At 41.3% G+C, this 12,944-nt stretch overlaps 1 protein-coding gene across 6 annotated transcripts in view; it reads left to right on the plus strand.

The window, feature by feature from the left end:
- Positions 1-556: 556 nt before the first annotated feature.
- Positions 557-12,944, plus strand: part of ADGRG6 (adhesion G protein-coupled receptor G6) — a 145,200-nt gene continuing 132,812 nt past the window's right edge. For 4 of the 6 annotated variants that reach the window (XM_072825868.1, XM_072825877.1, XM_072825879.1 and 1 more), the window contains exons 1-2: positions 1,956-2,294; positions 9,571-9,671. In XM_072825868.1, the coding sequence (XP_072681969.1) occupies positions 2,062-2,294; positions 9,571-9,671 (334 nt within the window). In that variant the 5' untranslated portion in view covers positions 1,956-2,061. Of the gene's footprint in view, positions 723-1,514; positions 1,881-1,955; positions 2,295-9,570; positions 9,672-12,944 lie in introns of those variants that run through there. The other 2 variants (XM_072825892.1, XM_072825884.1) reach the window with 2 other exon arrangements.

The following is a 12,944-nucleotide window of genomic DNA, read 5'->3' on the forward strand; positions in this document are numbered from 1 at the left end:
CTGTGCATGTATGCATATGCATGCTCACAGTTTAAGCTGGGCTGCTCTGGCTCTGGGTGGGGAGCACAGCTCTATCACCAGAACATTTGCCTCCAGCATTTCACGGATTAACTCCGTCAGTTCACGAGGGGGAAGGGAGCTACTTTCCAAGTGTGAGTACTTTTTTTTTTTTTTTTCTCTTCTCATCACCAAGGAGGTGTGTCCAGTTTTTTTCGCCAGTTAGCTACTTTGTAGGAGCCCTGGAGTCCAGGCAGTGGACTTTCCCCAATGAGTAATGGAATTTGTATTTGCAAATCAATTCTGAATGAAATGTTATATGAACATTTTCCCAGCCCCCTGGTAATATCCCCCCCATTTTTTTTTTTTTTTAATGGTGCCGATTTTAAAAGAAAGCGCAACTTATCTAGTCCTAGCTCTCAGTCCCAGTGAAGTAATAGGGCTCTGGTAGGACGGTCTCAATCAAAACTGTCAACCAAGTTTGTCACTAGTCCTACCAAGTTTTGCTTTCACTGAATCCCTCTGCACCCACGGGCAGCACCCGCCCCCACCCCCGAGTCTGCTTCCTCTCATATCGCAGGACCCACCTCCCCTTCCAATACTTCTTTCTGGATGGGACGTGAACAGCTCAAACTAGAGGCAATGGCAAAGGTTTTTAAGGATCAGCACTCCGTGGCGGCATTTAGAGGCATTTAGTGAAGACGACGGAACTCCAAGGCAAAAGGGTGAATATCGATTTATGGAACTATGGGTGTCGGCGGATGAGGGGGAGCAGGTGGCAGGTGCATCTGCGGGGGGCGCGGCGCGTCCCGGCCCGGCCCTGGCGCTCCGCGTGGGGAAGGTGCGGCCGCAGAGCACCAGCTCCCCCCAGGCGCGGCGACCGAGGGCCGAGGACGCCGGGGAGCAGACGGACCCCCCCCTTCGCTCCAATTTTTAGGAAGCGGAACAAAAGAAGGAAGAAAGAGAGCAGAGAGGAGAGAGGGGCAGAGAAGACAGAAAGGGAAGAGAGCAGGGAAGGGAAGGGACGGGACAGGACCCGAGAAGCCCAGCGCGGCGAGGCGGCGGCGGGCCGGGGGAGGAGGAGGGGGGAGGAGGGAGGAGGTGCCCCCCGCGCCCCCCGCGCCCCCGCGCCCCCGCGCCCCCGGCTCCCTTCCCGCCGACCTCGGGGCTGCCCCCGCCGCGCCCGCCGGCTGCCCGTCGTGGGGCGCGCCTCCCCCGCCCCGCGGTCACACTTCTTTCGGCCCCGGGCCGGGCGATCCTGGGTGGGGCGGCCGCGCTCGGGGGGCGGGGGCGGGGGCGGGGGCGGGGGGCGGCGGAGCGCCGGGCCGGGCCGGGCCGGGCCAGACGCCGCGCGCCGCCGGGGCAGCCACCTGAGCCCCCGGCCCGGGCGCAGGGCGCGGCGGGAGCCCGCGGGCTGGGGGCGGGGGCGGGAAGGGGGCGGGGGAGGGGGAGGGGGCGGGGGGCGAGGCCACGGAGCGCGACCACGTGCGCCGCCCGCGAGTCGCGGGGTCAGAGCCCTCCACCCCGCCCGGCCCAGAGCGCTCGAGCGCCCCGGCGCCCCGCGGTCGCCCTCGCCCTCGCCCTCGCCCTGTCGCCCTCGCCCTGTCGCCCTAACTTTTCTCCGACTTGCCTGCGAGGAGGAACCTGCCGCCCCGCCCGGCCCCGGCCGCGGGGATCGGCGCTCGAACCCGGCCGCGGGGCCTTCCACCTTGCGCCGCCCCAGCCGGGGACCCGCGGGGGACCCGCCGGGGAGGCGCGTGAAGGAGGGGCGGGCGGGCCGGCGGCGCCCGGGCGCCGGGTCCGGGGGGACGCGAGCAGCGGAGCCGGGAGGCCGCGGACCCGACTGCGCGGCCCCGGCGACCTCAGCGCAGTGATGCCAGCATGTAAGTCTCACCTTGCGGCTGAGAACTCCTTCACACCTTTACCTGCATCCACCCCCCGCGCCCCCACCTCCCTCCACTAAATGATTTTGTAAGGACTGCATCGACAGAATAAACCGGTTTGTCTTCAGTTTGACCCCGAGGCGCGGAGGAGCGAGCAGGTCCTGCCAGGCGGAGCTGTGGCATGTGTGTGCGGCTGGCTTTTTTTTTTTTTTTCTTCCAGGGAGAGGTAAACCTCACATTTGGGCGGTGGAAAGCATTAAAAAAAAAAAAAAAAAAAAGGGCAGGGCTTCAAGAATGGGGAAAACGTGTTTTCGAGTCAAATCAAACAAGGGCTAACAGGCACGGCTCCTCCATCCAGGGGCCTCGCCCTGCCAAGAAAGAGCGATCCTGGATCAGCACCGGGGGGCTTGGAAGGTACTGGTATCCCGAGAAAATGTTGACTTTACACATTGTCACCCCCGACTGTAGAAGTTATTCTTGCATCTTTGAGTTATTTGAATGGTTTAAGAAGAGAAAAAAAGAAAGAAAAGAAAGAAAGAAAGAAAGAAAGAAAGAAAGAAAGAAAGAAAGAAAGAAAGAAAGAAGCGCGCAGAGAAGTTTCTTGGTTGTATTTTGTAGATTAATGAGTAATGAAGGACTCTGTCATTTTACGGGATGGGGCCTGGGAAGCGACTTGCCTTGAATTAGAGGTGGGGGACGTAGGGGTAGGAATGGTCAGAGAAGTCCCAAAGGTTCTGATTTAATGGAGTGACCATGGAAGCGGTGAGATTCCTCAGGGCTACCCTGAGAAAGGGCCACTGAGCACATCCAGAATGCAAAGAGAAGGATTGTTCTAAAAAGGGCCTGTTTTTGCGGCCAATGCAGAAGTTAATTTTCTTGTAATATGTAACGTTCGCTCTGGTGTTTTCTTTACTCTTGCGCAGATACCCTGACAGACATTTTGCTCCCTTCCACAAGAATACAAGTGTTTCTAGAAATTCTTATTGCCCCTCCCTCCCCCAGCTACTGGATCCTTAAGTATTTTCATTAAAATCTCCTCTTTCAGCTTCATACCTGGGAAGACTTGCGCCTCAGGCCCTGTCTTTCCCTTCCTCCCAGTGTCTCCTCTTCTCCCCACCCAGCACACAGTTTTAAAACAGGAAGAGTAGTGCCCACTGCAAGCCTAGCACTCTGCCCTTCTGTTCCTGGTAGTGAGCAGTATAATTAGAAAAGAACTACTTATTTTTGCTAGAATTGCATGTGAAGTAATCCCACACCTGTGAGTTTTAAGGTTTCATTTATGCCCGTTGGAATCAGCAAGGTATAACCTGAACTAATTTACCTTGGGATACAGCCAACAGCCCCACATAAGACTTGTTCTCATATGCAGGCGGCACATTTTGAATGAATGTGAATTTGTTTTAAACATCAGTTTTTCCTGAAAGTATAGTAAGGTTTTTAACAGCAGATATTCGCCTAGCTTCCTTTCAGCTTTCCTAGGTAATTTAGATCTTATGGGAAATGAAAACAAGTGTGCATACCAATTTTTAAAATAAAATATGTGGACCTGAACAGCAGGTAATGTACAGATTTCCTCATTATGTAATTAATTTATGTAGCTCATTTGAATTGCATATGATTAAAACTTCTGTCATATAAAGATACGAATATTTAATCACATAAAATATAAAGTTTAGTATCCTGATTTGAGTTTATTGAGCTTTTTGGACTGAAAGTTTTTCCATTTCTTGCCAGATTATAGCTGTTTCTTTTACCATTTTGCTGTTTATGATTCACATGGAATGGCTTAAGATGATCTGATTCTTTTAAGATATTAGTGTGTTAGAATAAATGGAAATAATACTAATCTTTCCAAAGTAAATATTCATAGTATCTTACTGAAAAATGTTACAATGTGGAACACAAACTCTGTTATCTTTTAAATTTAAATCTTAATGGGTTCAGGCATACAAACTAAGATATTTTCTGCCTGTTCTTTGCGGTGAAAGTATTACTATGTTGTGACACTCAAGTTATGAAATTACAGATTTTATAAATATACTTGGAGTTATAGTGACTACATATTTAATAGATTTAGCAAGGCTCCTGTTAGCTGGTCTCAAGCTTCATGGAGCTCCCGTTCGTTCCATTTATGGCTTATATAAATTACATGACATTGTGCTTTTCCAATATGAATGGTGAAAGAGGCTATTGTCTCTTGGCTTATGGGAAATATTAGAAGCTTGTAGTTTTACTGCCTAACTGGACACGTCACTCTGATTTCTGGAAATAATGATTTGAAAGAGAATCAGTTTATACATTAAAAATAAACTGACAACCACTTCCTTAAACTTGACCGTTTTCTAACTGCCCATCTCTTATGGAGTTTACATTTCTGATGGGATGATTAAAACTTTCTAGAGACAATTTAGACTTTAGACTAAATAGAAGAAGACTTTGTTCAATGTGTGTGGCATGCTGAGGCAAAAAAAAAAAAAAAACAAAAACGTATCCTTCCATTTCCTTTCTGTTTGGATGCCATTATTACACTATCTACATTGGATGGCATTGCGATGCATACTGGGTGGCTGGCGTGAAGACATCAAAAGGACTTTGCAGTGGTAACTAAAAACGCCAATAAAACTTAAGCATGGTTACCTGAGTATCCTCTTACTTTCCCTTAAAGCATTACTCAGGATGGAATTATTTAGAATGCCTTGAGGAAAACTTCAGAATTACTGTGTTTAAAACATTGGTAGCAAATATGACAAGGGCTTAGCATTGGTAAAAAGAAATCACAAATTAGTAAGAAAAATATTTCTATTATAATAGAAACTACAAAAATGATGAACATGCCAACCCAAATAAAGGAAATCCAAATGAGATGGTACTTCTGTAAAACTGGTGATGAGGAAACAATAATAGTGATGGGAGTATCATGATATAAACATTGATACACCTCAGTGTAAATTGGATGGGTGTGTGGAAATTTATTTATAAATAACTTTAAACCTACAGAAAAGTTTCAAGAATGATACAAAGAACACCTGTTTATACTTTACACAGAATCACTTAATGTAAAGGTTTACCCCATTTGTTTTATTTTCCATCCTTCTTCCCTCCACCCACTACTCTCAGTAGATGCACACAGTATTTTTCCTGACTCACATTAAGTAAATTATATACATCATGGCTTCAGGCTTTACTTTTTTAGTTGAAAATTTTATTGAGATGTTTGTTGATTTATGTGCAGTCGGAAGAAATGGTAGAGATCCCATGCCCTTTACTCAGTTTCTCTCGGGGATAACATTTTGCAAACTGTGGTACAATACCACAACCAGAATACTGAGACAGTATTCTTTTTCAGACATTCCCAGTTTTACATGTACTCAGGTGTGTTTCTCAGGGTTGCCTTTTAATTTCACCTGTGGTACCAGTCATGGAACAGTGGCTATTTCTGCTCAAATAAGGGTCAAGATGTGTACAGATTTGAAGAATAAACCTTTTTACCTTTTCGAAGTGGGGGTGAACACAACTTAATAAAATAACTTGAATTGAGTAATAGAATAGCACTTTCTCTTATTCATTGCTTGAGCTCAGGAACATGATCTTTAACCAGAAGAAGAAATACAATTGTGAGCACAGACTTGAATAAACCAAATTACATTCTTTTCACTCTAGAAGAATTATGGTACTCTCGCTGCCACTCCTCATGCCCCTTGGTGACAATTTTAACATAAATATATGTTTGGGGGGGGGGAATCCCTGGGTGGCTCAGCAGTTTAGCACCTGCCTTTGGCCTGTGGCATGATCCTGGAGTCCCAGGATCAAGTCCCACATCAGGCTTCCTGCATGGAGCCTGCTTCTCCCTCTGCCTGTGACTCTGCCTCTCTCTCTCTCTCTCTCTCTCTCTGTCTCTCATGAATGAATAAATAAAATCTTTGAAAAAAACAAAAATGAATACGTTTGGGATATGAGGAATGAAGTAATTCTGACCACTGTGGTTAATAATAGAATTAGTGCCATGTCAATTACTCAACTGATTTCAAAGTTTCTTCACTAAGTTCTCTTTAAATTTGACTTTTAAGGGATCCGGCAGGAGTAAAGAGGTGCAAGATAGTAGGTAGGTTGTCTAGATTACAGACTATTTCAGTGATATGTTTGGTTTATTTATTTTTATTTTATTTTTTTTAATGTTTTATTTATTTATGAGAGACACAGAGAGAGGCAGAGACATAGGCAGAGGGAGAAGCAGGCTCCATGAAGGAAGCCCAATGTGAGACTCCATTCCAGGATTCTACGATCACGCCCTGAGCCAAAGGAGTCCTGATAATATCTGGTTTAAATCACATTTACAAGGGGAGCATTGACGTTAAAACAATTCCTGTGGAAGGGTTAAGTTCTAAAGCTCCTGAAATAGGACTTAAGCATGTTGTATTTTGTCACCTATGCAGTTTGAAAAGGGGAGCAGGTTTGCAGTAGAGGTAGCTTGGTTCTCAAAAAGAACAAGTGACTAGGAAGCCAGGTGACCCAGTTGGCAAGTGGTTTAATGTATTGTTTTTGCCTGTGAAGTGATAGGTTTTGTTGCATAATTTTTAGATTCTTTTCAGGTGGTAGAAGTCCATGGATGGCTCTCTTTTACTTTAAAAAAAAAAAAAGTTCTTTCTCTCTTTAGAACTTTGAGGCTACAATTCAAGTAATACAGGATTATGTTTTTTGTAGTTCCCATTTAGAACCTTAGTAACCCTGTTCAGGATTTTCCGTTCTTGTGAGAAAGTTGTTTGAATCTCAAGGATGTGTCTTTGCTAAGTGATCCCCTGAGAAGACACACAGTGCTTTCCTTCCTCTGTTCTATTCTTACTTTATTTGTTTCTGTTCTTCAGTAAACAGTAAACTGGATGAAAGTTGACTTGCCATGTGGTTTAAGTTTGGTTCTAAGTACTTGTCCTATCCTGGGTTCCTTTTCAATACAAAGTGATGGAGTCTTGAGAACCAGAACACATGAAGCCCCAGATCATCGTTTGCAGCTCTTGTCTGAAAGAATTACAGGCAGATTTTGTAAAACAGCTTCAGGATTGATTATGGAATCCCTAAATGTCAGAACCTGTTGTAGCAAAACAAAGTTGCATGATGAAATAAATAGTATTGAATGTTGCCAAAGCTAACAAACATGATTCCTTGAGGATTGTTTAGAGAGTACATAAGTCTAAGAGGAGACCATTATTCCCATACTGATAAAGGAAAATTGTCATATGCCGCAAAGGTTAGGAAACTGGGAGTTCTCTCAGGCTGATGACACTCCTGACTGTGTGTGGTATAGCAGGCAGCCAAGTTTGATTGGTCTGCCCCTCGGTTTCCTGGGCCTCAGTTTAGGAGCATACTCATTCATCCATGGCATGAATGGGAAACACCTCATTCATCCAACATCAGTGGGAAATGGATCCATCCTTCCAAATGAGTGAACTTTCCATGTAACAGCAGTCTATCATCTACCCTTTTAAAGCTTTTACTAAGTGCCATGTAGTATTATCTCTATCTTTTTGATGGATGGTATCCTATTTACAGAAGAGGAAATAGTCCAGAGTTTAAAGTACTTGCCTGTGAAGTCACACAATAAATAGAGGCACCAGGTTGTAATTTTGCTATTCCAGAGCTCACATCCATCATTATTATATATTATTATGATGTACAGTGGCATGTTGCTTCTCATAAGTAGTAACATTGCTTTAAATTTCAATTATTTTGGATAAATGTGTTTTAAGACCTACCTTCCATTCAGAAAAATACTCTTCAGGTCTTAAGCTTTGCCAGTTTAGAATTTCCATTAGGAGCTGTGTGATGCTAGAACTTCTAGTTGAGCGAATATAAAAACATGGCATGCATGTCAGACAGTACTCAAAATTTCTGCATTCATGGCAGACATGAATCATCCTTTCCCGTTTCTGTTCCAAGGTGATACAGAAGTAGTCCCAAACTCAACTGATGGGTGTTGGTTTATGACATCCTATTGTCTGTTCTTGTTTAAGCCTTTTCTTTTGATTTTATTGTGGACAGAATAACCACAATTATACTGGAATGGTAGTAGCAATAATAACAGCTAATATTTTTTTTAAAGATTTTATTTATTCATTTGAGAGAGAGAAAAAAATAGAGCAGGGCAAAAGGGAGACGGAGAAGGAGAAGCAGACTCCCCGCTGCATAGGGAGCCTGATGCTGGGCTCCATCCCAGGACCCTAGGATCGTGACCTGAGCTGAGTTGAAGGCAGATGCTCAACCATCTGAGCTACCCAGGTGCCCCAATAACATCTAATATTTGTTGAGCAATTGCTGAGTGTCAGGCACTTTCTTAAAAGATGTGATCTGATTTAATCATCCAGCAACTCTATGGATTAGGTTCAATTGCCATTTCTATTTTGCAGGTGAAAAATAGGAGGTGCAGGGTAGTCAAGGAAATTACCCAAGGGTGGCATAGCTCACAAATAGCAGTGACTCTCTTGTCGACTCTAGAGCTTGGTCTCTGCTGCTTAGGTGGTCTCTGACAGTAAAGGATAGATTGGAAATGAAGGCTTGAGGCAAGTGCAGGAATCATTTGATGACTATTTTTGCTTGTCTGAGTATTCCCTTTCCTACTTTTCTAGTTTTGTGTTTAGTGTTACATATTTTACTCCAGGTAAGCAACCTTCAGGTAAAAAAGGTATTACTCTGATCCTACAGTATCTTATTAGTTGTTTCTCTTTTTAGAAATAAAAAGACTCTCAGTTATCACCTGGAACTATGGTAACTCCCATAGTTGGAGATTTTTAGGATCTGGAGATTTCTTACCATCTTCCTGCCTGATGGCTCTCATGCTTACGGGTCCCTGTATGGACCTTCTGATGATTGACCTTTATACTTGCTGCCCCATTCACAGGCTTACCTGTTTTGATGAGGTTAAGTCAATGCGAGGTATCATTACCACTGTTTGAAGCCAAGATAATGTGGATGTTCCTATCTAAAATATCATTAGGTACAATTTTAAGTTTAAAGATCAGACCATTGTATGGATAGTTATTTGAGAATTTTCAAAGCAGCAACCCTCCACGTAATGCCATATACTAGTTTCTATAATGCTTGGTGTTTACTCGGCATTTAAAAACATTGAAAGCTATTGTTATTTATAAGGAAATTATTCTTTTTTGCATATTAGTGCTTCGTTGCTTTTTCTTAGGGGAAAGCGCATGATTGGAAAATTTATCTTAACTGTTTCCATTTGTAAAGCAGCAGATGTTATAAAATGAAAACATTTCCTTTAAGTCTAAATTTTTGGAAGATTCTAGAAGAGATTGATATAAAATCCTCTTGCCATCTAGATGGGCATATGGCTCGTGATGCTGAAGGTTGAAGCTGAAATTGCTTTATTTTTTAATAAATGAACTTGAATTATCTGAATTTTTCCCCGTCTTCATTGGGAAATCACCTATTATACCTAGACTCTGATAAGGAAGGTGCCAGCAAGTGCAAATGACATGCGTGAATTTCTTTTTTTCTTTTGCCTAATTAGCTAAAAGAGGTGATTTGGTTTATCATCTCTAAAGTTCCTCCTTTATTTGGAAGCAAGGTTGAAAACGATTTCTGTTTTCCAATCTCTGCTGAAAACCTACACTTTGACTATTATTGTCCTAACACTTTAGTGAATACTGAGTGTCCTGATGGTTGCTTTCTTCTGTTGCAGGATGTTTCACTCAGATCAAATGTGGAACTGTCATTGGAAATGGAAGCCACATTCTCTTTTGTTCTTATTTGCTTTATGTGTTGTGTATGTTCCACTTTCAGGTAAGTAAGACTTTTTCTCTTTCAAATCCTGAATTTAATAGTGATAGCATTGCCTTCAGTACAACTGTGCTACTTACTTAAGTCAACTTTATTTCTTGTCTTTTTTCTGCTTCTGTCCTTACAGACTTTTACTGTCCATGGCCTCTCTGACTTTCATGTGAATACTATTATTTTGATCATTGTTCTGTTTTCTGACGAGTCTATTTCTTTAATCTTTGCTGCATTTCTATTAGCTTTATTTATTTATCCAACCATATGGAATGATGAGATAGCTACATGTCTGACATTAAAAATGTGCTAGCTATTCTACTATTGAATAAATATACAGTATTCAGTTCTTTCACTTTTCAAGTTTTCATGTAGTTACTTATGGAAAGTATAGACTTTGCTGTTTGTATTTATCCTGATTTTCTTACCATGTTGCAGCATAAGACAAGAATTTGAAATTAAGTATTTAGACCATGAAGTTTATTTAGTTGGCTTAAAATGATATGAAAAATTTCATTTTAGTTGTATTTTTAGAGTAAAAATATCAAATATTTGTAATTAGAATTTTTTTCTGAACTTTGAAACAAGATCCTTTTAGCTATTGTTGCAAGCTAAATTTTCTATAAACAGTTAATTATGTGAATGAGCCTATCAGAACCTGAAGAATGTCAGTGATATTTAAAAGTGAAGTGTTTCTCCATGATTATCTGATTTTGTTCCTGAGCAAATTGCATTTCATGGAAGTCCATTTTGTTTTCCTGCTTTTTTAAATTGCTGTTTCTTTCCGTTTATTATATTTGTTTTTAGAATAAATTGTTACCCAGGTAGTCTTATGTATTTATTACTTGGGGTTTAATCAAGATTTTATACATTCCATATATATGATATATCTGTATGTTAAAAATCCTGAATTTAATGAATCATGAAAATAGATTATCTGCTAAAACTATTTATTCATGGATTGAGAAATTCAACTTGTATTTAATATATAAGTATGATTTTCCAAGCCATCAAGTATTTTAAAAGTTTCAGCTACTAACTTCGAAAATTCCTGGCACTTGTTTAATGGCTTCAAAACAAAACTGATCTTTGAAGTCTTTTGTGTATTTGTTTCAGTTTCATGATAAAGCCACTCTTTACTTTCATTGCCAAAAGAGGAAAGAAACAAGTAAAGAGAACTGAAAATAAATATACATCGGATTAACTAGGTTCCAGTATTAGACTTTTTCTCAACTTTCAAAAATGACTCTCCAAGAACCAATTACATGATGTATAATAAATTATGATATTAAAATTAGTCGAGGTCTATTTACTTTCATTTTTGTTAGGTCATGGCCTTTGTCGATTTTGGAGGCTTCTTCAGAGTTTAAATTGAGACTTTTTATTTTTGATGTCAACATTTTAATTGAAATACCCACATCATTATTTTAATCACTTGAATCAATGAAATGAAACACATGTTCTCAGACTAATTAAAAGAAGTCAGCACTGGCTAGGACTAGGGTGGGGCCAGGGAAGCCCCTGGGTTGCAGAATTTAAGGAGGGCACTCATTCTCAAGGTCATGGAAATCAAAGTCCTTACGTCTGTTTTTAAGTTACTGTCTCATACAAGAAATCTTTTTAAAGAATTTCTTTCATTACCAAATACTTTATGTGCATCATGTAAGGCTTTGTGACTGATGGTAATCTGTGTTTACTAATGAGCCCAGAATGCTATGTATCTATATACCTGTAAGCAATGACTCACTCAGAATGCCACTACTTCAGCCATGAGTGTCTAAACTCACAAAAAGTACTTCGGGGATTATTATTGGTATTTTAATATAAAATTTTTGCCTTACAACTCAGTATGAGATTCCCTAAAATAATGCATATCAAAACTTTATATATATCTGCTTTTCAAAGTTTTATCTTTAAGTCATAGTGTAATTTTGAATAACTATTCTTGAGAACATTTGATGCTTAACTATGATGTGGTATCTCAATGTTTGCACTCTCTGACATTTTCATGAGTGACCCCTCGATGACCCCTATGTGACCTTAAGGAATCCAGTGGCTTTTAATGGCATCCTGATGCCAATGTCTCCTAAATCTGTATTGTCAGCCCTGTCCTCTTCCTTGACCCTGGAGTCACCTCTGGGATTGCTTATCCATATCTATAGTTGGATATATAATGGCCTCAAACTTCACAGGTGCAAATAAGACTCTTGATTCCTACCTCCTATCCCAAAATCCACTTCGTTTTCAATCTGTACAGTCTACCCTACTATATCCTGCTGTTCTCTCCCACCTTACAATTTTCTAGATATGTTGGTCCATCTCTTTCTTTTTTTTTTTAATTTTTATTTATTTATGATAGTCACAGAGAGAGAGAGAGAGAGAGAGAGAGGCAGAGACACAGGCAGAGGGAGGAGCAGGCTCCATGCACCGGGAGCCCGATGTGGGATTCGATCCCGGGTCTCCAGGATCGCGCCCTGGGCCAAAGACAGGCGCTAAACTGCTGCGCCACCCAGAGATCCCCATCTCTTTCTTGACCATGCCTCCCTCACCCCCTTTTCTTCCTAACTGCTCACACCTGGTTCTTTTTTGACACTCTGATCTTAATTATTACCACTTCATATAAGCCTTCCTGTCCCCCAAAGGCACCCCTTTGCCACTCTCTTACCATGTTACCCTTTAGTGATAATCTATAGATTTTGGTTGCTCCCTTGGTTGTTAAGACTTTGGTAATTTGGCTGAGATAGCTCAGGTAGAGGTTTGGCAAAACCGCTTTTTATTGTTAAGACTGACACTTAGCTGAGATGATTAAAAATTAGAATCCTGTAATTTAATTTGGATAACATCTTTGTTTAATTAAAGTAATAGAATTGCAAGGTTTGGTCTTCTAGTAGATAAGTTAACAATTATAGTTTCATGGGGAATTTATAAAGCAAGTAGTACAGAGATTTGTGCCCTTCAGGATTTAAAAAAGGAATGTACAAAATGTCATTGTCTCTTGACAAGTGATGAATATAACTTTCAATAGGAACTACAACAAAATAATAGCTGAATATTTAAACTAATCCCGTAGAGGTGCAAATTAATACAATAAAACATGATTTTTTTAATCCACTAGCTTGAGAATATTTAGAAACATTGCTAATATCTGTATCCAGTCTTATCAGAGTTATTGGGGATAGGGCACATAATAACACTGTTGGCTCTGTCCCTTGGGAGAATAAGTAGACAACATTTTTTAAAAATTAAGAATTTGTATTTTCTTTGATACGTGACTCCCACATGTAG

Source organism: Canis lupus, chromosome 1 (assembly GCF_048164855.1).
Source record: "Canis lupus baileyi chromosome 1, mCanLup2.hap1, whole genome shotgun sequence".
Classification (NCBI taxonomy): domain Eukaryota; kingdom Metazoa; phylum Chordata; class Mammalia; order Carnivora; family Canidae; genus Canis; species Canis lupus.